The sequence below is a fragment of the Coturnix japonica genome, chromosome 23 (assembly GCF_054131305.1).
Source record: "Coturnix japonica strain WE chromosome 23, WE-NBRP24, whole genome shotgun sequence".
Classification (NCBI taxonomy): domain Eukaryota; kingdom Metazoa; phylum Chordata; class Aves; order Galliformes; family Phasianidae; genus Coturnix; species Coturnix japonica.
In genome coordinates, this window is record NC_140685.1 from 4,537,155 (window position 1) to 4,560,645 (window position 23,491).

Consider the following 23,491-nt stretch of genomic DNA (forward strand, 5'->3'; position numbering starts at 1 on the left):
ATTGGTTTCCATCTGTGCTGGAGGTGCTGATGTCAGATCACAGAGGAACTGCAACCAGGACAAAAAGGAAGGGATAAAAACGTCCTTCCCCTGCCCTCAGCAGACCAGTCACCTCAGGCTTTGGTCAACCTCATACTCCAGTGTTCCTACCTGCAGCTCCTGAGCTCTTTTCAACCAACGACCTGCCCTTGTCTAAGCTCCTTATTCTCTGGTTGCTCCTTGCATATAACCACATCCAGTTGATGAAAAGTATGATTTATTGACTTGGCACTTAGCTGGGGCCAGAACAATTTGGATAATCTATATGTGAAGAAATAATCCATACAGACTTCCAGTAAAAGAAGGCCATAACCTGGATTGATTCATGTGCTGTCAGGGGAAGGAATGCTGGCAAGGCTGATTTCATCATCCACATCAAATGGAAAGGAGACCCAGGGATAGGCAGTGGCTCATAGCTCAGCCTCCATCCCAAAATGATTAAGTCTCTCAGGCTCCATGGCAGCAATGTCAGAGCTTCTCGGTTTGGGGGATTATATGGCTCTGATGTTCCCTCATGCTCTTTAATCCCTCTTCCAGCCTGCCCCAGGAGCAGAAAGGGGTATCCCTGCTTTGCAGATGGGGAGTTTGTGGTTTTGACAGATATCCTCCGTCAAGTCCATGCTTTGTTTAAGATCTTACTCCTACTGTCTGCCTGGCCCTGTCCTTTAGGTGAGCATCAATGCAGAGGGGGATGCATCTGAGCCCCATGTGCTCTCCCTGATGTCCTCCATCCCTCCCCACTCCAACAGTGGCACACTGGAGGGGACTTCTCCTTCTGGGCCCCCGTGGCAATGAGCTTATGCCCTCATGTGTAAAATCTGATTATGCTTGTGTGGCTTGAGCAGGATGATCTGATCGTCAGCACAGCGAATCCCACAGACTGATTATCCACTATGGAGAATTTCCTTTCCTTGTCATAATGGGCCAGACAGAGCCTCCCCAGCACTGCCTAAGAAACCCTTGTGAGGCTTCAGCCTGCATCTCCCATCCAGGACCCAGGTTGCTGAGTGTCTGTATGAAACAGCAGACAGTAGAACTTCAGCTCTCATCATAGGTCAGAAAGAAAGATTGCAATTCAGGTTTGGTGCCAGATGAGAGGATTTGCACTTCTTTGACTGGGTTTCAGCTGTCCTGCTGCAGTGGATGAAGCAATGTGCCTCCTGCTTTGAGGCATGTGGTTTGCAAACAGTAACTTACTCATCCCAGAGGGAGAAAGCTGCCTTGCCTTCCCCTCTGCACACACTGAGTTATCCCCTTGTTCATTAATGTGAATAATAACCTGAAACTATCCTGAGGGGTGAAATGACTGTAATATTTCTCTTCTCTCCTTGTTTCTCTTTGCAGAACTGAAGACTATATGAAGTTGTCCCTAGCCTCCTCCTAAAGGCATCCCTTGGCATCTTTAAAGGCTTGAGAGAAATACCAAAACCAACTAAACACACCCATAAGAGAATCCATAAGCCCTCAAAACATGGCATCCCCTCTTGGTCTGAAGTTGAGTTCTTCAAAAAACTCCTGTGGTATCAAGTTTAAGGAGATCCTGTTGTGTGTCTCCATGGACTGGGGCTGGGCCCAAGGAGTGACTTGAGTTGTGTTTGGGGGGGCTGGAATGTCCTAAATGAACCTTTCTCCCTCTCCTTCAAACAGAACCCAAATTGGATACCAAATTTGCAGCAAGCCTATTAGTTATGTGAATCACCATGTATTAACCCTGCCGTGAATTCAGTGTTTCTTTAGAGGGGTGGGTGAACTGTAGCTCTTCTCCCAGACCGGCCTGGATCTTATACCAGACTACCAAGTTGTTTCTTCTTTAGAGCCAAATCCCTCTGTGTAGCTGGGGAGTGGGAACTGACCGTGATTTCAAACATTGTGTAACATTGCTTTATTCCAAGGGGTGGAGGCACAAAGCGGGATCAAAGTAAGGGAGGGAAGATGGTAGCTGACTCAAATCTTACTTCTGTAGTTATCTTAACAAAGAACTGGTCTTGCAGGTAGATGGAAGGCTGGAGAAGTGATGAAGGTTGATAGCTTAGCTGTTGGGTTTGTGGTTGAAGGCTTAGGAGACCACACTTCGGCTGTTGTTATCTGGATTCATGCTTCCCTGCTCTTTTCCCAAGAGGTGAGACCCAAGGAGGTAGCTATGGTACTGTGGGTTCCCCCAGCTCAGGATGAGACTGGGGGGGTCCTGGAAGAAACACCCTCCCCATTTCTCTGCCCGCTTGCTGTCCCATTGCCCTCTTATCTTGCTAGCCCAGTGGCTCGTCCACAGGAGCCACATCTCAGCACCTCAGCTCTGTCAGGGGATGAATTTGGCTGGTTGCTCACGCCTGCTTCAGGCACAGCAGGCTGCAAATGAAAGCCAGCTGGTTGGTGAGAGTGAGAATAGGACCCAAGTCCCCTAGTGATATTGTAGAAACACCGGGCTGGCCGGGAACATGTCCTTCAAATTCCTCTCTCGCTGCAGGACAACAGCCTCTTGGCTAAAGCTGCAAACATATCAGAAAACCAACAGGCTGCTTTTTCTTTCCTTTTTTCCTTCGTTATTATTTTTTCTTTTTAATTCCTATGCAGACGATACTTGAAACCTTGTACACAGTTGTCATTTCCAGCGCCTGGGGTTGGCAAATTCTTAAATAAAGGGCTCATTTAAAGAACAGCAGGAGGCTTCAGCTTTAGAAGAGGCTGGGCTGCCCCTTCCCAGCCAACAACTGCAAGCGTGTTCAGTGGTTTGCATATGAATTTAGGCACACCCTCTGCTTCAACACCCCACTAGTGCAGCCGCTGTCTCCCTTCGGTGCTGGCTAGCTGATTCTGTGTCCCAAGCACCCAACTATGCAAAGAATGCCTTATATACATTGTGTTTGTTACATGGCAATACGTACATCCAGCAAAGTCTATAGTTGAGTCCGGATTTTTGCTAGTGGCAGCGAGTCAAACTATTTCTTCAACTCAAATGGCTGTCTGGGTATTTTTTACTTCTGTTCTGTTTGTTTGTTTTGTATCTGATGGTGGCTCTTATACGAAGGACTGTAATTCTAGTGGCTTGAATCTGTAAAAATTGCCTTTGTTTGGTCCAATAAACCTTTGAATAGTTTATTTGCTTTGTGCCTGCTCTCCCTGTCTCCAGCAGCTTGTAACTTCTTCCTCAAGAGACTTGTGTTGAAAATCTGGACTTTAGGTTAGAGGTATGTTTTGTTTTCTTGTGCCTTTTACCCTATAATTGACTCCATTGACTTCAATAGGAATAGAGTCAGGCCGGTGGTGAAAGCCTGGGGCTCTCCCTTGTTTCTGCTGGGGCAGCTGAGTGTTGCAGTAGCATCCTGACCTTGCTTGGCTCTGGAGCAATGAGCAAAGTTCCCCAAAGCAGAGCTTTGCTCAGGATTTCAGTTGCTATGAACACAGATGCTCAGCAGCTCCTGAAGCTTAGATCTGCTTTAACACACCGACAGCTGACTGCTCCAAAACTCCAGCTAATTGTGAAAGTTGTAGACTGAAGTGCCTAAAGGAGCCTAAGGGAGTTAAGCGTGCAAACTCGATTCCCTATCAAGAATAATTAGGCTGCTTTGAAAAATCCTTAATTAATCTATTTTGTCAGCAATAAGTAAAATCCTCTTTGACTTCTTGAATCCAAGTGGCTTTGAGGACAGCGTTTATGGGAAGAGAGAATGATTTTCCTTCTGAATGGGATAGTTTTGATCTGAAATCATCAGGAAAACACAACCTGGAGCACTACAAAGTTGTTTTAAAAGGTCGCCTTTGATAGCAGAAACTCCTTTTTGAATTCAGTTTCATGTTTTTCATGTCTTACTCCTCATTCCCAGGCTCTTTTCTCTCCTTATCTTTGTTTTGCTCTCCCTTTGTTGTGGATTATGAAGTGCAGAGCAGTAACAGCTCTTTTATTTCTGCTTTCTAAGGTACAGTCATGAAATTTAAAAGTCAAGGGGATAGACAGATGTATTGATGCTGTGTTTTAAAAAGAAGTGGGGATTGTCAGTGAACTCAGTTTTGGAGACAAGAATACAAGGAAATGGAGCTTTAAGCAGCTGAAGGTTTCAGTAATGTTAATGTCTGTGAGATAATAAGTGATGGATGCGGATCTGTGCGGAGCATTCGCAGCTGGCATGAATTTGTGACACGTGGGGCAAAGACGTGTATTGGATTTCTCCACATCAGTCTGGAAATGTGCCCTGTGGTACCCAGTGGTGATCTAAAATAGAATATTGATCAATAATGAACTGTGCTTCACCTCCTCTGGTCTGGAAAGGGCAGTCGGATGTGTTTCATGTGGGCACAGAAACGTGCAAATCCAAATCCAGCCTGTGGCTAGAGCTTTCGTAACCAAAAGATCCCAACATCAAGATACATTTGGCCTCGAGATAATTGCATTTTAATTGTAATAGGAAGTAATTGGCAAATGAACTTCCTTTTACCAGGATGTGCTTTCTTCCTGCCCTGCCTGTAGCGATGGTCATGGGAAGACAGCTGGCTGCTTCTGCTTTTGCCAGGGCTGAGCCCAGAGGGGAAAACACAGAGCTTGATAGGAACTCGGGATGTGAGGGCTCCTCAGCTCATTCCTGACTGTCTCCTTCCATTGGTTCTTGGTGTGCATACTTCTGACTGTTGATGCTGTGCTCTCTTTCTTTCAAGCAAAGGTTGTGTCCTGGTTTTGCCTGTCAATAGGTATTTTTACTGCTCCTATTATGGAAACAGCTAATAGCTTGTCCACGTAGGATTTGCAGGGAGACTACCCCAGGTTAACCAATGGCCTCCATTTAAGTGGATTAATTACAGTGTATTAAAGCCCTGTGCAGAGAGCAGGCTGTGATGGGGACGAAGGACACTCGACAGGGCGCCTGTAGAAATAAAAGCAAGAATCAATATTTCCAGCTGAGGGGAAGTCTAGTGATGCTAAAGACACAGAGGAGCAGCAAATTGGATTGCAGCAAATCTGTGCTCTGAGTTTCCATTGCTGAATTCTGACTCCACAGACCTGCCAGATTCATTCCGACCTAAAGGTGTAGGCAGTTGCATCTGTTCATGAGAGGCACTTGAGAATACGTGATATTCTCATGCAGCTGACCCTTCCTTATCTAAGTAAATATGTGAACAATATAAGCTCTCCTATAAAGACTCCTCAAACAAAGCATTGTGACAGATACCAATCTTTGTGCTGCAGGACATGTAACAGTGGTTAACTCCTCCAGGTAAGGCAAAAAACAGGGTATGATCTTTTACAGGAGAAGGAAATTAATCAACTTTGGAACTTCATAGGGCTGGAAAACTGAGCTAAATGGTCCACTGGCCAGATTTTACCCATGGAGGAATCGTCTCATTGCTGGATAATGTTCATCTCTTTTTGACACTGGCAGACAAGCTCTTGAATCAAAGCAGATTTCAGTCTGTGCCCTTATCTTCCAGAGGCTGATTGAAGTCGTGTCCACAGTGGAATACAGCCTAGTCTCTAGTTTTACAGTAAGATATACATTTAAAGCTTAACAGCTATTCCTGAATTACTCTGCATCCACATGCTCTCATTACAGAATGAAAGGATGCTGTGCTGATGGAGCTTAATCCATTTTTGCTATAGAGCCAGCTGAACTGGGACATGATCTTACAGATTTCCACATGTGGAGTTATCCTGAAGCTGTGAGCATAGATAAGCCCTAAGGTACTCCTCCAAGGCTGGTGCTAAAGCAGACAGTTTTATCTCCATATGTAAAGAAATTCAGAGAGGCATGCAAGATAATTAGATAGCTGGGAGGGTGAAGGATGCAGAACCAGAGGCCACCCCTTTCTCATCTTACATGGGCAGATTTCCTGCAGTCAACAGGGCTTGTAAAATGACCCACGTTTGGTTTCATGTTTTATTGGGTGAGCTTGTTCAGAGTGCCTGCTCCGGACTGGATATTCCTACTTCTCCTTTTCTTGTTGACAGGGTTCAGAGAGAGCAGCTGGCTGCCATCTTCAGGCTCATGAAGGAAAAGAGTGACACATTTGGAGAGATGTCTGAAGGAGACATGAAGGAGCAGCTTAAATTGTATGATATATAACCATCCAGCCAGTGAAGAAGATGCAAAAGTCATCTTGGCTGTTAGTATGGAGGACTGCGGAGATTGTAGTGCTATAAATGTGTTTCAGTAGTTATTTTGCATTCCCAGGTTATTTTGCAAATGCATCCAGGCCTGTGATATGTATTTCTTAAGACTTGCAATTTTTCACCCTTTTAATTGTTGTTTTTTTCTTGAAGAACTGTAATGGCATTTTCGACTCGCATAGAGATTTTCTCTCTTTCTGGCTGAGCCATATGTCTCAGTCACATAAACTAGTTAAACTTGTAACTTCTTCCTGGTTGTATGCTGTAGGTATGAACTTTCAAACCTAGTAATGTATTGGTTTGAAGGAAGCCAAAGATGATAGAAGAACAGGTTTAAAATGGATGGAAGGAACAGGATCATAGAATAATTCAGGTTGGAAGAGACGTAAGGAGGTTTGTAGTTCAACCTCCTGCTTGAAGCAGCATCAGCTGTGAGATTAAGCCAGGTTACTCAGGGCTTTATATCCTGTTGGGTCTTGAAAACCTCCACAGATGGAGACTGCACAACCTCTCCTGGCAGGGAGGCTTCCAATTCTACAGTTAGAAAACAAATAGCCAAAGCCAAAGCATTAGTGCTGAGATTAGATGTGAGCTGCCATTCTCATCTCCTTGAAAGGAATACTTCATCCCCCTTCACACTGGCTTTTTGAAACAAATCCAAGATGGTTCCGGCTGATCCTGCTGAGCTCAGCTTCGTGCCTGTGAAAACAGCAGCTAACTGTATCCTGGGAGCAGACACATCTCTAAACCTCTTGACACTGGTTAAAAGCAGTGCAGAAAAGTGACTGGCATTTTGACAACTGTGTTCAACTCATGTTCAACTCAGATCCTGTTCTTGTCATGCAAAAACAATGCGGGAATCCATGTACTTAGGAAATCACTGTGAAGCTATCAAGTGTTTTGAACAGTTTTGACCAAACCTTGTCGGTTTAGACAGAGTAAATCAGTCAGCATTCCTAATTTAAACTGAATGTCTTCTTGTGTACCAAGCTATGACTTAACCTAAAGATCTGAGCATCCTCTTGTTTAGCACGTGGTCAAAGGTGTCTCACAATGTGAAAAACCAAGCAGACCAACACCTTGCTGTGTTGAGGAACCACAGTTTCCTTTGTCAAACTGTAAAACAGAATGAAGGTAAGAAATTCCCATTTGGGAATTTTGTTCCATCTGGGCAATGGGATTTTTTTTCCCCAAGGTTATCATTGAAAGGAAGCAAAGGACAAATCAGATCTGTAAGACTTTTTAGACTTAGACTATAGTTTGTTTCTTGAGTATATTTTTGTTTCTTTTATATCTGGGCCTTCTCTGCACAGGGATATATATGAAAATCACCTCCCCAGGCACCTCATTGTAAAAGTGGCTGCCACCAACCCATCCCATCTCCAAAAAGACAAAAACAACCTTTTTTCCCTTCACCAAAGCCCTTGATTCTCTTAATTGCTGTATCCAGGCTCCATATGTGTGACAAAAGAATTAAATCTGTGCTCTGTGAATTGGTAATAGGCTGCATTTATTCAGCAGCTGTGAGGAGCCAGTGAGGTGGTGTGATAAGGAGCAGCACCAGGTGGTGAAGATTCCTAAGGGTGAGGAAAATGAAGTGCTGGAGTCATGTGTGAGTACGGCCTTCTGCTGGGACAGGGACAGAGCAAAGAGTCCATGTGAGTTATAGTTATCTTTTGTGTATTAAACCCAGATCCCAGGCAGGAGCTTTGGGGGTAGCTGTGTGATGTTCCTTCTTCTGAAGCAGAAAATCTCGTGTCGGTAACACTGCCTTAATTCCCAAAGTAGGTCAGGAATGCAGGCACGGAGATAGGGATGTGCAGTGTGTGAGTCATGGCGTGATCAGCTGTTGAGAATGCTGTGTACTGCTTACATTCCTTAACTGCTAACTTGTGTCTGTAACAATAAACAGAGGATGCGTTACATTTGTTTTATCTTCTTTTGTTGCATAGAAGTGGGTTAATCTCTCCTTTTCCCTGCGAGGTTAGTGCTGTGCCTGTTGGGGGGAGCGTGACTGCTTTCACATAAAGCCAAAGTGTAGAGATTTCACTGTGGAAACAGATGAATCAACCGTTGTCCTGGGGAATCCTAAGCAGCCTCAACACATCACCAAAACTGGCAGCACTAACTGTGCCAAAGGTAGAGGAGGAGCCGAGTGCCTTCACTGTGTGGTCATTTGTGGGCTCACTGCAGCACATCTGGCTGTCAAGCTGTTCCCAGGGTGAGCTGTGGTGACTGTTTGTCTTCTCTAAGAGTCATTTTTTCCACCTCAGCAGTGAAGAGATTGAAGTCTTGGTGCAGAGAACACTTGGTGAGAGGCGGCGCTGCAAAGTCTGCTGACAGAGCTGCCTGGAGGTGGAAAGTCTGATTCTTTGGGGAGCTCTTTTACCACTCTCCTAAAACGTCTGAGCTTTTCTTGCCCAAAGTTAATATAAGTGTAGCCTTAGTGCACTTATAATTGTGATAAAGCTTACACAGTGACATTTCTATAGTTAGGTGGTGGGATGGGAATGCAAGTACTGTTTATCCACTGGATGGTGCTGTTGTTCTATGCAAACAGGAGAGATCCTGAATAGCTACAAGTCAAAAGCTCAGGTGCTATTTTTCTTCAGCAAGGCTTAGGAAGATGTGCACAATCTTTTCCTCCTTAGCAAATTCCTGATGAATCCTGTATGTTTTGATCTGCCTTTTATCTGGAATCCTGGGTCTGGCTGAACTTAATTACTAAATATGGGTAAAGTCATATTTTCACTGGTTCCCACCCAGCCTGTTTCGATTCTGAGTAATTCATCCTCACTGGGACCAGATTATTATTTTTAGTGTCAATCTTTCCTCAGTCCTTCAGTTCCCAAGAGCTCAGCTTTGTTTCATCTGCACGATGAGTATTTGTTGGCTCAATGAAATACACTAAGTTAGCTAACAGTCACTGGAATAGAAGTTGGTTGTCAAACTTGTGTCTGAAGGAAGAAGACTTCTGTTTCACTGCATGAAAATTGTAGGTTAGGTGTTGCCAGTTATTCCTCCTGTGTGGGCTGGGTTTCCTTGACCTGCAGCAAAGGATTCCTGTGTCATATCCGCTGTCCTTGTGGTAGGATAGAGCCACATGGCATTAATGAGGAAGCAGAATAGTAGGGCATGTGAATCCCAGTCACCCTGAAGCAGGGGAAATGGCATTCCAAAGGCTTGTTTCTAGGGGGAGATTGTATCTTTCAGCCTTGTATATTCTATTGTATATTGTGTTGATTGTATATTCAGGCTGCCTTAGTCCTTCTTCCCTCTTGTGTGTAGACCATGCCAGTTGCAACAGCCCTACCACTGCACTGTTAAATTGACAGTGCTGTGAGTGGGATAATGAGACACATCCCTAAAATGTCCTGAGGAAATTGCACGCTGTCCCATACAACCCTGTTGTCTTCTATAATCTGTCAGCACAGTGGGGGTGGAGAAATTGCTGTGTGGTTTTACACCTCATTCAGTCAACTGTAGGATCCCTGGTGCTGCCCCTGAGGTCATCAGGAGACTTTGGCTGCAAGCATTCTCCCCTATATCTGTTCTTACAAACATCCACATTGGAGAGCAAAATGATGGCAGAAAGTCTGATGTAGTGGGAATACAACTTAAACACAGATAAATTTCTGTGTGATACAAGGACATAAAGGAAAACCCTGCACCATAGGTTCATGCAGGAATATTCTACCTGGGATGTGATGCAGCTGCGTGATGTGAAGATCCTACAGGTGGCGGTGTCAGCCCCTCCAGGTGGGTTCCAGTAGAGCAGTAAGATCACCAGCTCCTCTCTGGCTGCACACATTCTTTTTGTCAGCTCCTCCTCCAGGCTTTAGTGGCGAATATTTTCTTAATAAAGGGTGGTTTGTCATCGTTGTTTGCTGATGGATATCTTGTACCCAGGAATAATCTTGCATTGTGCTTGAGAGTTTAATAACCTTTTTTACTGAGAAGCCCATGAGGTGTGGATGTCTCTGTTCACCTTTCTAGGAAAGGTGAGGCAGAACCCCTCTTGCTAATTGTATCATAACAAGGTGGGCTTTAGACTGCCCTCTGTAGCCATAACCATGCCCAGACCATCCCCAGCTGAGAACAAGGGACCATTCCCATGTCAGTGAGGACATGCACATGCAGATACCTGGGCTCAGGATCTGGGATGGTAATGAGTGGCTTTTTCCTCTCCAGGTAGGGGTTCCTGAGCGTGTTGTTGGTAGCCAAGCTGTTGTACAAGACCCTTTCTAAACAAGTGGGCCCCAAGGCAGATTGCTCTGCATTAGTTCATGGTTAATTCTAGAGCAAGGTGTGGCTGGAATGCTGATGGCAGCTGACAGTGTTGACAGGCCCTTAGTTAAAGTCACGTTTCAGTGAACTTGGGAAGGAATGGGATAAGAATGGTACACTGTTTGCCATTTCTCTCTTCTCCTTTATGCATCATTTCCACTTGCCAATTGCAGTGTTGAAACAAAGTTCCATTATCTGGATTCTGCTCTGACTCAAGGCAGCTTTATGGGTGCCTGTAGGTTTGCAGGCATGAGTGCAACTTGGGTTGGCCTTCAGGAAGGCTGATGACTGCTGAGCCTGCCTTGATGTTGGCCCCTTTGGGTGCAGTCAGGCAGGTAGAGCAGCTGTGTGTGACTGGGTGTATCTATCCCTGAGTCCTTGATAAAGGACAGGCATCCTTAAGACACTATTTTTTGTTGACTTTCCTATGTGTGAATACAGTGTTCGATGGGCAACAATGAACAACCAACAGATATTACTTTGCAGGAAAAATGTATTGCAATGTATTTAATGTTGCTAGGCAATAAATTCATTTATGGAATAACAGAAGCTGATGTGTAGCCACATGACGTGACAGGAAGTATTTTTATCTTCTAAATAGGTAAGATAACAAACCATGTGAAAGCCCAGAAATTAGGATCTGCCTATTTATCTTTAAAGGGCTTTTAGAGCAGAAGACTGCGTATTTTCTAATTCTGAAATCAAATGACATTTTAGGAAGGACCTGAACTTCCACCCAGGAAACATTATAGTTATTTTAATGTATTCATGGGGCACTTGGCATATCTGAGTGATTTAAATGAGTTGACTTGATGAACATCAGTGAAGCATTTTGGTGGTAGCAAAGCAAAAAGCCCATTTGAGACTGGAGAGCTGCTGGAGCATTGTGGCTTCAGCCATCAGCATTCTGAGGACGTTGTGGTGGAGCCACCAGTGTCTGGATGAAGCTAAAACCAGAAAGATATCCATGTAGCTCTGGGCATTGCAGGACTTGTGGCGTCACCCTGATTACATTCTCATGTGATTAACTGCCACTGTCTCCTTTCTGTTTTTTGCAGAGACAAAGTGTGTGTTGTTGGAGCATGGCTGATCTGTTCTTCCAAGCAAAGGTCGGGTTTCAGTATCAACTGAAGGAAACACAAGAACCTAATTTGTAAGTGCTTTCAGACAAATTACACCAACCTTACAAACAGAACTGATGTTAAATGCTCTTGGATGCTCAGACTGCTCTGCCATAGAGTTTCACAGAATAACACACACAATTAAATTACCAGAAGAGTTGTTTTCTAAAGTCCTTATTTTCACTGGCACATGGAACCATCTGCATTGGGAAACATCACTGAGATCATTAATTCTGTCTGCTTTGTTAAGAAGCAACCTCTTGGTTGTTTTATGCGTTCACTCAACAAATATTAATTTATTTGAAGTAAATCGAGCTGACGTTTACTTACAGCTGAAAGATCAAGGTGTAAATATGAATTCAAATATTGACAGAACGTTGACTGGAACAAGATGGGGATCATAAAACTGGTCAGTGGAATGCTGTCCTGGTTTTAGCTGGGGAGAATTAGTTTTCTTATTGATGGCTGGTATCAGCTGTTCACTCACTCCCCTATTCCCCAATGGGAAAGGAGAGCAAAATGGAAGAAAGTAGAACTCATGGGTTGAGGTAAAGTCAGTTTAATTGGACAGAAAAGGAAGGGAAATTAATAATGTTAATGACAAAATAATGTACAAAACAAGTGATTCCCAGTGCAGTTGCTCCCCAACCAAAGATGGCCAAGCCATTGAGCAGCGCCATGCCACACTTTGCACTAGAGTAGTACCCATCTTTATGAAATGCAGCTTATAGGAAGAGATGTACAATGCCATTATATTTATTAGAAACAGACTGGCTGATCCCTTTTGGCTCTGTCTGGCACTGTGCAAAACTTCCTAGAGATCTAATGCCTGCAAAGACAAACCCCAATTGAAAAGAAGCTAAGTAGCTCCCAGGGGACTGGGAGAGACTGGTATGCCATTCCTGAATGCAAGGATCTCACATTTCCACTACAATAGCACAGTGTGCTGCTCTCCTTCTCATCAATGTCTTTGCCTGTGGTTTTCACAGCATATTTATAAGTGGTGAGCAAATGGGGTGGCAAAGAGTCATCTTCTGTCCATAACTGGCAAAAGTTAATAGCAGAGAGGTGAAGCACAGGGCCCTCTAGGTTTGTAGATGAAGCAGGAGAACTGTTGAATAGAAGATAGTAGGAAAAAGAGAAGCATGTGGTTTCAAGCAACAAACCCATGTTGCCTTTCACAAAGCCCCCTGGCTTTGTTCTTGCAGCTAAAAGTCACTTTTCAGATGCATCTACCAGGGACAGAGAGGAAGGCGCTGTGAGGCTGCAGTTTTCCAGCTGTGAGGCAGGGACACCATGATGAACCACTCAAGCAGGCTTGCAGGGTACTTTATTCTGTAAACACTTTTCACACCAAAGGATGTGAAGGCTTTACGTACCAAATGGCACAGATGTCCTTCCAGCTCTAAAGAGGGGAGATTTCTGGAGTCAGTGGGAAGAACAGGGGAAAAAAGGCCTTTATAAATAAGTTTTTCATGTCTGGCTTGAAATGTGGTAGACCAGCCGAGCTGTGATTTGGTGCAGGTCCTTATTGTTTTGCAGGCATGTGTGAAATGCTGAGAGGTGTGCCTGCATTTCTTGCTAGGGGTATAGAGAAGCATTTGTGGTTTCTCTCTCCAGAGTTACAAGGAATCCAGGATTGCTCCCAATCCTCACAGCTGGTGTGCAGGAGCAGAAGGGCTGATTTATCAGATGAGGAACCAGCTGACCACCTGTCTGCAGTACTGCCCTGCTGCTGAGTAAACAGCTCAGAGCTTCCAGAGAAGGAACAGAATATTCTCTAACTTTCCATCAGTAGGTTGGAAAAAAAAAAAAACCACAATAAAAAAAGCAAACCCACAAACCACAAAACCCACAAATCAGCCCTTGAAGTGATGTCAGTTTTGTCTCTCTGCCTGTCAGCTCTGTGTTGATATGCTAGGATTCCTGCTGGGATGGGACAGACAAAAGGCTGTTTAGGGAGGCATTTGGGTAAAGGAGCACTGATTGCTTCCAGCCTGTGTGACTCCAACTGAGTGTGTAGCCATTGTTACTGGGAGCATATTTTTTCTGTTTCTTTTGGGGTTTTTCTTTTTTTTGTCTTTAAATTCTCTCAAATGAAGTGGCCCATCAATTTTTCAGCTTGGTGTTTCTGGGAAAGGAAAAAAGGAATGCAGGGACCATTTCAGTTTTGCAGCTTAAGCAGGGCTGGATCTGTGGCAAACTGCTGAAGAAGCAGAAAAGCAGGGATGGCAAATTTAATCTGTTTCATTTAAGAGGTTAACACCTCTAGCTGTGGCCATAAGGATCAGAAAGAACCTGAGCAGGTGCTGTGGTAACAGAAAGAACCAAAGTCCCACAGTGATTAGAGTCTGTAATACAGGCAAATTCAGAGCACTTATAGCCCACCTCCAAGCAAGGACTTCACCTCCTGTGAGAGAGCTGCCTGTGTTCGTATTGCTGATTGGAAGTAGGGGAAATATTCCAGGTTGGACCCATAACATCTGCTGTTATAACGTAGATTTCAGGCTGTTTCCTTACCAAGTCATTAGCTGAGTAAGCCTGGATGCCACACAGGCAAAACAGCACTGAAAACCACAGTGGTTTATGCATTCTTTGTGCAGTCCTGCTGCTCTTGCAGCACATCTTGGCATACTCTTAGCACAGATACGGGGAAGTGGAAAGCACACAGAGCACAGGTAAGTAAACAAGGTTTGATACACAGCCCTCAGGAAAATTTGCACTCAGATAAATTATTGGCATGGCTCAGACTCGAGCTTAACAGCCTCAGCACACACAGCTTAGGATCAAATAGTGATAAAGTTTATTTTAAAAAATAAACAGAACAGACAAATCTGCCTTTTGTCTGCCTGGGATGTAACTAAAGATATAATTAAGTGGATCTGGAATTAAACAGAATGGTAGAGATAGAAAAGCGCTAGGAAAGAACCATCTTCATTTGGTGCCCCAGGTAGATTTCACTTCTAAAAAGTCTTGTTTTCAGTGCTATAGAAGAATTTCAGGTGTAGGCATCGCTGCTGGCAGCTGGTTGTGCTGGGCTGGGAGCTGGGAGTCTCTGCACAATGAGAGAAGCAGCATCTCTTGGGACTGCCAGAGAAACACACAAAACCTTTAATCTGGGAAAGGAAGCTGGCAACTGCCCTGTGGCCCTTGAGAAGTTGCCAGTGCCTTTGTCAGGTTGCAGTCTTGCCAGTTATCTCCCTGGCAGTGGAGGTGAATGAAAAACAGTTTTTTTTATGGGCTGGGAGCCCAGTGCGTCCCAGCAATCCGGCTTCTTACAGAGGTTTGTAAAGGAGCAGCTTTGTTCTTGGTCTCTGTTTTCACTGGAGTCATCCCTTACCTTGGCTGAGAGCGTACAGCCACATTTCCTAACCTGACCTTGCATTCGAGCTCACCAGGCTGGCTGAGCTCTGACAGGCTGATTTCAGCAACAAGCGTGAAAAGAGGATGAAATATTATTTCAATGAAGTGAAACCCATTAGGATTTGAGGGGTTTTTTTTGGTTGGTTGGTTGGTTGCTTGTTTTTCCTCCCTTACACGAATACAGGAAGGTGAAAAGCTGTATCTTTTGCACAGTGACCCTGATTTCAGCTCCTGTGCCTGCCAGAGATTTGGATATTCCCTGAAGCCTTTGCTGAGCACAGAGTGCTACAGACACATTGTCCCCAATTGTCAGCACAGCTCCTCAAGAGCAAAGAAAGCCCTTTTTCTGGTTGTAGGAATCTTGCTATCCCTGGTGGCTCTTGGGTTTGCAGTAGTGTTACATGGAGGAAGTCGAAGGAAAATACTTACTGCCTCCAGAATTTCCCTTTGGGGTTCTGTTAACAATAAAAGCCTTATAGTCATACACAAGCAGCTTCTTCCAAGCAATATGCCCAAAGGTGCCGAGGGTTGGAAAGAGGAAGGCTAAAATGAAGCCATTGCTATATGTGTTACATATCAGTGCTTCAGGACCGAGAGCTGCCCCTGTAAGACAATACTATTTTGGAGATCTGAGTGCAGAGTTTCTGCTTGTGCGCTGCACTCCCTGACCTGTAACCTGGCTCTTCAAATTTGCTTAGAGTTCCTGAGTGCTGCATGGCAACACCACGGCCAAACCCTTTCTAAATGCCCATGACTCTTCAACAGACCTCCTCTGATCCTAGGCTCTCTTTGGGAAGATCAAAGTGTTTTGCTATAGATGGAGGGGCATAGCCTGGGCTAACAACCTCCCCATGTTTCTTCAAGGGCATTTTCAAATCTGTTGTTTCATATTTTTTTCTCTCCTCTGATAACTGATGTTTTTCACTTTAATCCACAGAGATGAATTTATTGGGAAGAAACCCAGTTACTGCTGATGTGGCTATAGGGACTCCTTGCAGATGTTCTTTGCTGGGATGCACGGTTGGGACAAGGTAGGCATGAAACCCTCTATTGGCTTTCCAGTAACTAAGAACAAACATCAGCACTCTGTGTATTTAGTAAGTGTGAATGTTAGCTTCTAACATTTGTGATGTTGGCAACAAAAACTTACTCCCAGTTTTGTTTTTGATAAGAACTGCACAAAACCAGCTTCTTTACTAAGAGCTATTCCCACTTGAGTTATCAGGGTTAATATTTAACTGCTCGCTGTGAGTTAAAATAGCTGTCTGCTGTAGTATGTAAAAGTGCCTTTCTGGTGCAGGGGTTCACCTCTGTTCATCTTTCCCTCTGCTAGTGGGTAGTTCTGGATTGCCAAGTCAGCCTCTGAGCAAAGTGCTGATTTTCATAAAGAGGAGAAGCTCAGATGTGAGTTGGGGAAACTGGGACAGGGAAAGACATTTCAGGTGCTACGGATCAATGAGAAACGTCATCTCCTAGATCTGGGTATGCTGATAGCTCCACTCAAGTGTGGTGTGTAACCTCAAGGTTGCAGCAGGGATTCATTTACCCTCAGAATGTTTTGTATGCACATGGCATCAGTGAGGCTTTGTTTGAACTGACGCTATTGATGAGTAAAACCTGGTTCTACTGGTCCTACTGAGGAACAGTAGTGTAGAAAGCAGTTGTCTCTCTGCCCACGATGACATGATTCAAACATAAGAAGCACCAAGAAAGAAATGGTTGTGTGGGTTCACCAAAGTGTTGTGTATCTTTTACATTCTGCAGCTGTTTGTGGACCCAAGTTCATCCATGCCCTGTATTGGTGTTGAACTAGCATCAGTGTCCACTCAGCAATCAGTGTGAAAGAATGGGGCAAGAATTCAGCCCCAAAAAGTAATGAACTGGTCCTGGCCACAGCAGTGGAGGAAATTTGACAGAGAGCTCAAAAAGAATGGCTGGAAAGTGCGTATTGTAGCCATCTATCTGTGTGACAGCTCAGAGCCAAAGGGATGTGATCCTGAGCCAGGAAAGCCTGTGTAACAAGTTTATTGGCCATAGCAGAATGAGACTGGGGTGAGATTTACATGTTTTTAAATAGTGAAAAAGTGAGACTGAACTCTGGTTGCCTAAAAGGTGGGTTGGCTTGTTGGAGAGGGAGGGGACTGGCTGGCTGCGACCTGCAGGTAATCTGACTTTAAGCACTAACTCCTCAGCAATGTGGTGGATTTGCAACGAGTCCAGCTCTGATCTGCAGCAAAGCACTCCAAGGGTAAAATGGATGCTTGTGTCATCATCAGCTTTTGAGGACAGGGATTGCTTTTGGATCGGAGCTACAGTCACTGCAAGAAGAAGAAACCAAAGATTTGTTTGTGTTTATGCTTTGAATCTTTCCTGATCCCTCAGGTAGGTAGTGGTCTGAAACCTATTTTCTTCTAGTGTGTGACAACCCTGTACCTGAGGGGTTGGAACTAGATGATCTTTGAGCTCTGTTACAACCCAAGCCGTTCTGTGTTTCTTTGACTGCAAGTATGGCTGCTCTTGTAATTCACACCAATGCTCCCAGTGATGCCTCCACCGGATTAGAGGTAAAGGATTTCCTTCTTCTTGCACCAGACTAACCTTATAGAGGGAAATAGAGGAGACCTTCCTTGTCTGTAAGTAGAAAGCGTTTCTTTCCTTAGTTTGGGTAGCATTAAGTTTAAAATGATAGGACCGGTGTAGAACTGCTGTCTTGTCTGAGAAACTGGAACTGTGTGCAGAGATTCAGGGAACCTTAGGAGGGAGGGTGTGAACACTTGCAGGAAATCCAGAGAGGAGACCAGCCCACTGGTTCAATACACCTGGAAATAACTGCATAGGGCACACCTCTGGGCAGCAGCAGCAGAGCTTCCACCTCTCCTGGGCCTCTCGCTATGGGGTTTTTAATCAGAAGGCTTCCTAAGGATCCCAGAATATTCCGTTGGCTCCTTATTTTAACAGTCTTTTCCCTCATCATTACTAGTTTTAGCTCCTTGTTTGGCACAGATAAAGGCATTTTCAGGTAAGAGCCCTGCTTCCTTACAGTACGTGCTTGTGGATAGAGTGCTTCCGCTTGCTTTCTCTCCCTCTCTCTTTTGATGTTGAAAGTTGCACTTTAGATCTGGGTTTGATGATCATTTTGCTTTAGAAAACTGTGTTGTATACAATCAGAGCACAGTGCTGGAAGATCACAGCCAAACTTTCTTCTGCTGAATCGCCAGCTCTTAGTACTTCCCTGCAGAGTTGTGTTAAGAAAGCAGCTTTTATTTCACAAAAGGTGTGTTTCCATAGTTTGGCACTACATGTTTGCTTTTACCTGGTAGCTCCCATAAGGACCTCATCCAGTTCTAGTCTAGATTACATTGCTAGACATTGAATTTGGTGTGACACCTTTACATTTATAGTGTCTTCAGCTCTTAATTCCTAACACAACACAAATATGCAGTGCACTGGCACACTGATGTCGTGCTGATATGATAAAGATAGAAGTTATCTTCTTTTTTCCACACCTGGCTTCTTTAAACCATTTTGTCCTGCACAGGTACTGGAAATGCTGATACTGCTGAATCTTCATGTAGAACACACCCAGGCATGTGTAGTATGTGGTTGTCTCTTTCTATTTTTGTGCCTTTGAATGCAATGTGAAGTAGTCAGTAGATGAAAGTGACAGTAAATCTTATTGTGCTTCCGCAGTTGTTTGCCAGCTGTACTTCCAGAGCCTGGTGTTTGTTGAGCTGGGTTGAACCAGTTGTTTTAAAGTGCAGGTCAGGGGATTAAGGTTCTGTGCAGGCACAAGTGCCTGGCCACGTGGCTTTGACAGCAGGAAATAAGCTTTTGGATGCAAAGAGCCTTCAGTTCTGCATTTTGGTCTCAGTGTTACCGAATTTCTTTTTATATAGAATATAAATGAAATCTTTCCTTTTATTGGAGTATGCAGTGTTATTGGAGTATAGCTTTGAAGTGCCTGTTATAAGGTGTTTGTAGCTGGCTAGTGCTGTGTGATGCCATTGCAGTAGCTAAGGGGAAAATGAGAGGAAGCAGTGCCTTGTGGCCCCAGATGTGCAGGGCTGCATTCAATCCTTGGTTCTGACCCAAAATCAAGTGGTGAAACTGGGGGTTGTACAGTTTTTTTCTGCGTAATTCTGTACCTGAGTTCACAGCATCACTTTGTTCTCTCTGCAGGACAGTTAGCTTCTCCAGGCAGGATCTGTACTGGAGCTTTGGCTAATATGGAGCTATGTCTGACTTGTGGCGTGCTCTCTTTGGAAGGTATCTTAAGTGAATCTGATGATAGAAGTGCATCCCTCAAATCTCTTGGGATGTGATCCTGGGATATTACCAGTTTGCATTATATCTGATTGGTCTCTCTGAGGCAAGCTAGTTTTGGTGATGAACTGGTGTTTTGGGGACCAAATTATGGAGCATATGGTAGCAGTTGGTCTTTTTATGACTGTAATTTCCAATGTCACAGATGCAGATGATATAAAATAAGTGATATATGCTTAAGGAGTGAATTTCATTTCTTATCAGACTTCTTTTTCTGAACTCTGTAAGATCTCCATACTCTTAGCACAGAAGCACCTGGCTCTGCTGATAAAGAAGGTGGAATACCAGGTGGCAGCCTTTGTGTTTTGTATTCCCATATCCTGAACTCAGTATCTCTGAAACAGAGTCCTGCAGTGCTGTGTGTACACTCCTGGGGGTTGTCCTGCCCTGGGCAGGGCAAAGCTATTCTGTGCTGGTTTGTAGTTAATGCCAAATATAAAGCATATTGCGTGAGTTAAGTCCTGAAGAGGAGTATGGAAATTTGGTGGCAATTGCCTACGTGAAATTGAATTCAGACAGCATCCTTCTAACAAGGGCGTTTTACTTCCCTGCAGAAACTCAGTTGCAGATACCAATGCAATACATCTGAGTGCAGTGGTGATGTGCAGAAGTGATCTGAAGCACAGTCAAGAGTACAAGAAATGTGCTGGAAGCTGCTCAGTGTTAACTGGAAAGTGTTTGTGATGTGTCTGCTTTTCCTTTACTTGTATTCAGGCAGCTCAAGGTTTACCAAAGCATCTCACGTATGCTAAAAGTGGACGCCCAAGATCATCAAGGTTCAGGCTATTCTGCTAATGGGAGAACTTCAAAGGTTGGTTTGGAGATAAATGCTACACAGCTTGAACTGAATACTGCAGTGAGTACACCAAGTTGGGAAGGAAAGGAAAGGCAGAAGAAAACAACGAAACCAGTTGCCGGGGTGGAAGAAGCCAAGAAGGTGACTGTGAAACCGTTCCCTGAGGTGGTGGAAATCAAGAATATGACAGAATTAACAGCCTCTGAGGAGGAGAGAACAAAGGAGAAAACAGCAACAAGACCAGTACCAGGGGTAGAGGAAGCTGATGGAAAGAGAGCAATGACACCACTTCCCAGGATGAAAGGAGACAAAGAGAAGGTGACTGTGAAACCATCCTTTGGGATGAAGGTGGCTCACACAAACAGCACATCCAAAGACAAACCAAAGGCAGAAGAGCCTCCTGCATCAGTGAAAAGCATAAGACCTGTGACTCAGACTGCCACAGTGACAGAAAAGAAGAAACTGAGGGCTACTGACTTCAAAACTGAGCCACAGTGGGATTTTGATGATGAGTATCTACTGGATAGCTCATCTCCAGCATCGGTAGGTGTGATGGTCTTGTGTTTATATCCCTGTTGACCTCTTTGTCTGCTGTCTCCTGGGCATCTTTGCCCTTCAGAGTGGAGGCTGATCTCCAAGCTGGTAGATCAACCCACTCATATACACAGGTGCTGCTGAGCCCTAGAGCAGGAGAGCTGTGTGAGTATGGCCCAGTTGGCCTGGCCAGTCCTTCACCGTGCTCCAGGATCAGAAGTTGTTGTAACTGCACCCATTTTCACGGGTTCCTTTCTTTAAAAGTCAGTCAAAACAATCGTTCTATAACTCAGGAGCATCAGGAGCTGGGGCGAATATCTCTGCTGCTAGATGTCCTACAAGGTGGTTCCAGTCTTAGGTACTTTGCTGTACTGCATAGGAGACTTAGGCACATAACACAGCTTCTGAATGGCACAGTGCCCTAAGTGTCTAAGTTCAGAACACATCTGTTATTTCATAGTAGTCTTGCTTATTTTTTTTCCTGTCTGTTAAATAGGAATGACAACTGTAGGACTGATCAGCACAAAAGAAGTCTTTTGCTGGAGGTGAAGATGGAGATCTCAGATGATGCAGTTGTTCTAGCTCAGTGCTCATAGATGGGCCATTTGCCTCTTTGAAGTCTCAATGCTGCAGCCTTCCAGCACTGCTGTATGGCATTTTGGTGGCATTAAGGTGAATGTAGGTGTTGCTGGTGAGGACTGCCAGGGCTGCAGGCACTGTGTTATTCTGCTCAGGCCTCTCCCTGCTCTCTTGAAAACATTACTTCCAACCCCACAGTGCCCTGGGAGACATACAGAGAGCAGAGGTAGATTAGCTGCAGTGATGAAAGATCCTGGGATGAACTTTACTGTTCTGATGTTTTCTTTCTGAGTTCTTTGTGGTTTTTGCCCCTTTTGGCAATGCAAGCCATTCTTTTGCTGACAGGTTGTGCTCTTCAGCGTGGCACTGAGCCACATGAGAGGAGAAGATCCGTGATTCTATTAAATAGAAAAGTTGGCTGTTAAACCCTTGAGCTCATTTACTGGCCCAGCCTTACTGGGACACAGCAGAAGGGACTGGCTCATGATCAAGTGTGTGGAGCAGGATGTGCATCTTAGTTCCTGGACTTGAGGTACCAAAAATACAAATGGGAGTGGGCGAGATATGTGACTGAGCATGCATGTGCCACATGAGACAATCTCTCACCCCTCCTGCCCCATTCTACTGCACTACATATAGAGCAGTTAGGTCAGCAGGATCCTGCTTGCTGACTCCCAGATGCTTCTGTCTTCTGTAGCTCCTTGGAGAAGACATGCAGCTATCTTGGAGTGCAAAGCAGGAGCTGGCTGAGATGAGGGACAGCAGCAGGAAGCCAAGAGTGTTCTCCACTCTAAGTGGGGCTGCAGAGCATCTGGGCGTGCAGAACAGCTGAGACAGTGGGGAAAACCCTTCCACAGTAGTGGAAAACAGAGGCAGTACACGCAGAAGGGCTGTTGGTGGATCTAGACATCATGCACTGAGTCTTGCTTCCAAATGTCATCTCTAATTCTTCAAAGAGAGAAACTAGAAGTGCTTCCAACTTCCTTTGTTTCCCATACAGTCAGACTTCCCTCTAATTCCTCTTGTATTGATCCAGACTTAACTATGGAAGCATGAGAAGTACCAGGCCTTGGACAGTACAAAGTACATCTTGAACAGGCAGGGAACATCCCTGACACTGGACATATGACATGCTAAAAATGAAATGACACCAACATCAAACCCTGTGCAGTGTTTTTATCATTGCAGTGCTGTCATAACAAGCAGGATGTCACCCTCACCTGCAGCAGGGAGCCCAGCTCAGCTGTGAGCATGCTGCAAGGCTTTGGGAATGCAGTCTGACCATTGCTGGGGGTTTGAGGTGGGCACATAGGTCCACTTGGTCTTCTCTTTTATACTTTGGTAGATGCTGTAGTAACTGTTTGGGGAAGATGTCTAAGACAGTAAAGCCTAAATTGACTCAGTGTAAAATCCACCACAGTTGGAGCTGTCTGCTCTCCATCTGCACACACAGCCTAATGCTTGCCAGCTGCAATGAGGCCATTCTTGTTACATAGGATCAGCTGACTTGGATTCCCATATCAGCTGTATATTGCTCTCTTATTCCTTTAGGACACAGAATAAGTTGCTTCTTTTGAGGGAGCAGCAATGGTGATCTGACCCCATGTGTGTGTGAGCATGTTGTATCTGAGATCAAAGCATTGTGGGCTGTGTTGTCAACAGGGACTGCTGGCCTTATCCACTGGGTTTAGGTTATGCCTGTTGCAAGTATCAATTGGCATCATGTAGTGAGGCCTGAGGCCATTAAAACCTGCAAGCACTGCAGGCCTGTTTTTCTGAAGAGGAAAGTCTCAGAGGCTTGGAGTAATGCTGCCTTACTCGTAAGTAATTTTGCATCATCTAATTGTTCATCTGTTATTATGCCTCATGTCTGTGGTAATGAGGACACTGAGTGGATGATCCATTGGAGTTTCTCTGATTCTTAACACTGCATTTGTGCACAGGCACTCAGACAGGCTTATCAGCTCCCTGCTAATCAGCCCTTATTGTTTCTCCTTGTTTTTCAAGACCTGCCCTGAATCAGTGAGAGCCAAGGCTGCCAAGTCTGAATGGCTACGAGATCTTTTCCTGCCAAACATCACACTCTTCATAGACAAGAGTTACTTCAATATCAGTGAGTGGGACCGCCTGGAGCATTTTGCACCTCCCTATGGCTTCATGGAGCTGAATTACTCACGTGAGTCTCCCAGGGGTTTCAGAATGGGACCATGACAGCTTCCCACAGGAGCTGTATGCTGAGTTTCTGGTGGTTTGCAGGACCTCCCTTCAAATGCATTAAGCTGGGTGGATCTTGCGGAGGAAACTGTGATGGTTTCCCTGTGTCCATTCCCAAGGCTTTTGATGCTAATTCTCCAC

At 44.7% G+C, this 23,491-nt stretch overlaps 2 protein-coding genes across 11 annotated transcripts in view; both read left to right on the top strand.

Moving 5' to 3' along the window:
- The window catches only part of MXRA7 (matrix remodeling associated 7), a 20,711-nt gene extending 12,655 nt beyond the window's left edge, over nucleotides 1-8,056 (top strand). For 2 of the 4 annotated variants that reach the window (XM_085522783.1, XM_015879761.3), the window contains one exon: nucleotides 5,975-8,056. Coding sequence is in view for 2 of the 4 variants with exons in the window: in XM_015879761.3 (XP_015735247.2) it covers nucleotides 5,975-6,089 (115 nt within the window). In the remaining 2 variants the exon portion in view is untranslated. Of the gene's footprint in view, nucleotides 1-1,383; nucleotides 3,136-5,974 lie in introns of those variants that run through there. The other 2 variants (XM_015879763.3, XM_015879762.3) reach the window with 1 other exon arrangement.
- ST6GALNAC1 (ST6 N-acetylgalactosaminide alpha-2,6-sialyltransferase 1) overlaps nucleotides 7,764-23,491 on the top strand; it is a 20,420-nt gene continuing 4,692 nt past the window's right edge. The window contains exons 1-8 of one of the 7 annotated variants that reach the window (XM_085522773.1): nucleotides 7,764-9,892; nucleotides 11,479-11,573; nucleotides 15,842-15,935; nucleotides 16,669-17,016; nucleotides 17,097-17,286; nucleotides 17,411-17,923; nucleotides 19,942-20,566; nucleotides 23,144-23,312. In XM_085522773.1, the coding sequence (XP_085378899.1) occupies nucleotides 17,796-17,923; nucleotides 19,942-20,566; nucleotides 23,144-23,312 (922 nt within the window). In that variant the 5' untranslated portion in view covers nucleotides 7,764-9,892; nucleotides 11,479-11,573; nucleotides 15,842-15,935; ... (1 more) ...; nucleotides 17,097-17,286; nucleotides 17,411-17,795. The other 6 variants (XM_015879756.3, XM_015879754.3, XM_015879755.3 and 3 more) reach the window with 6 other exon arrangements.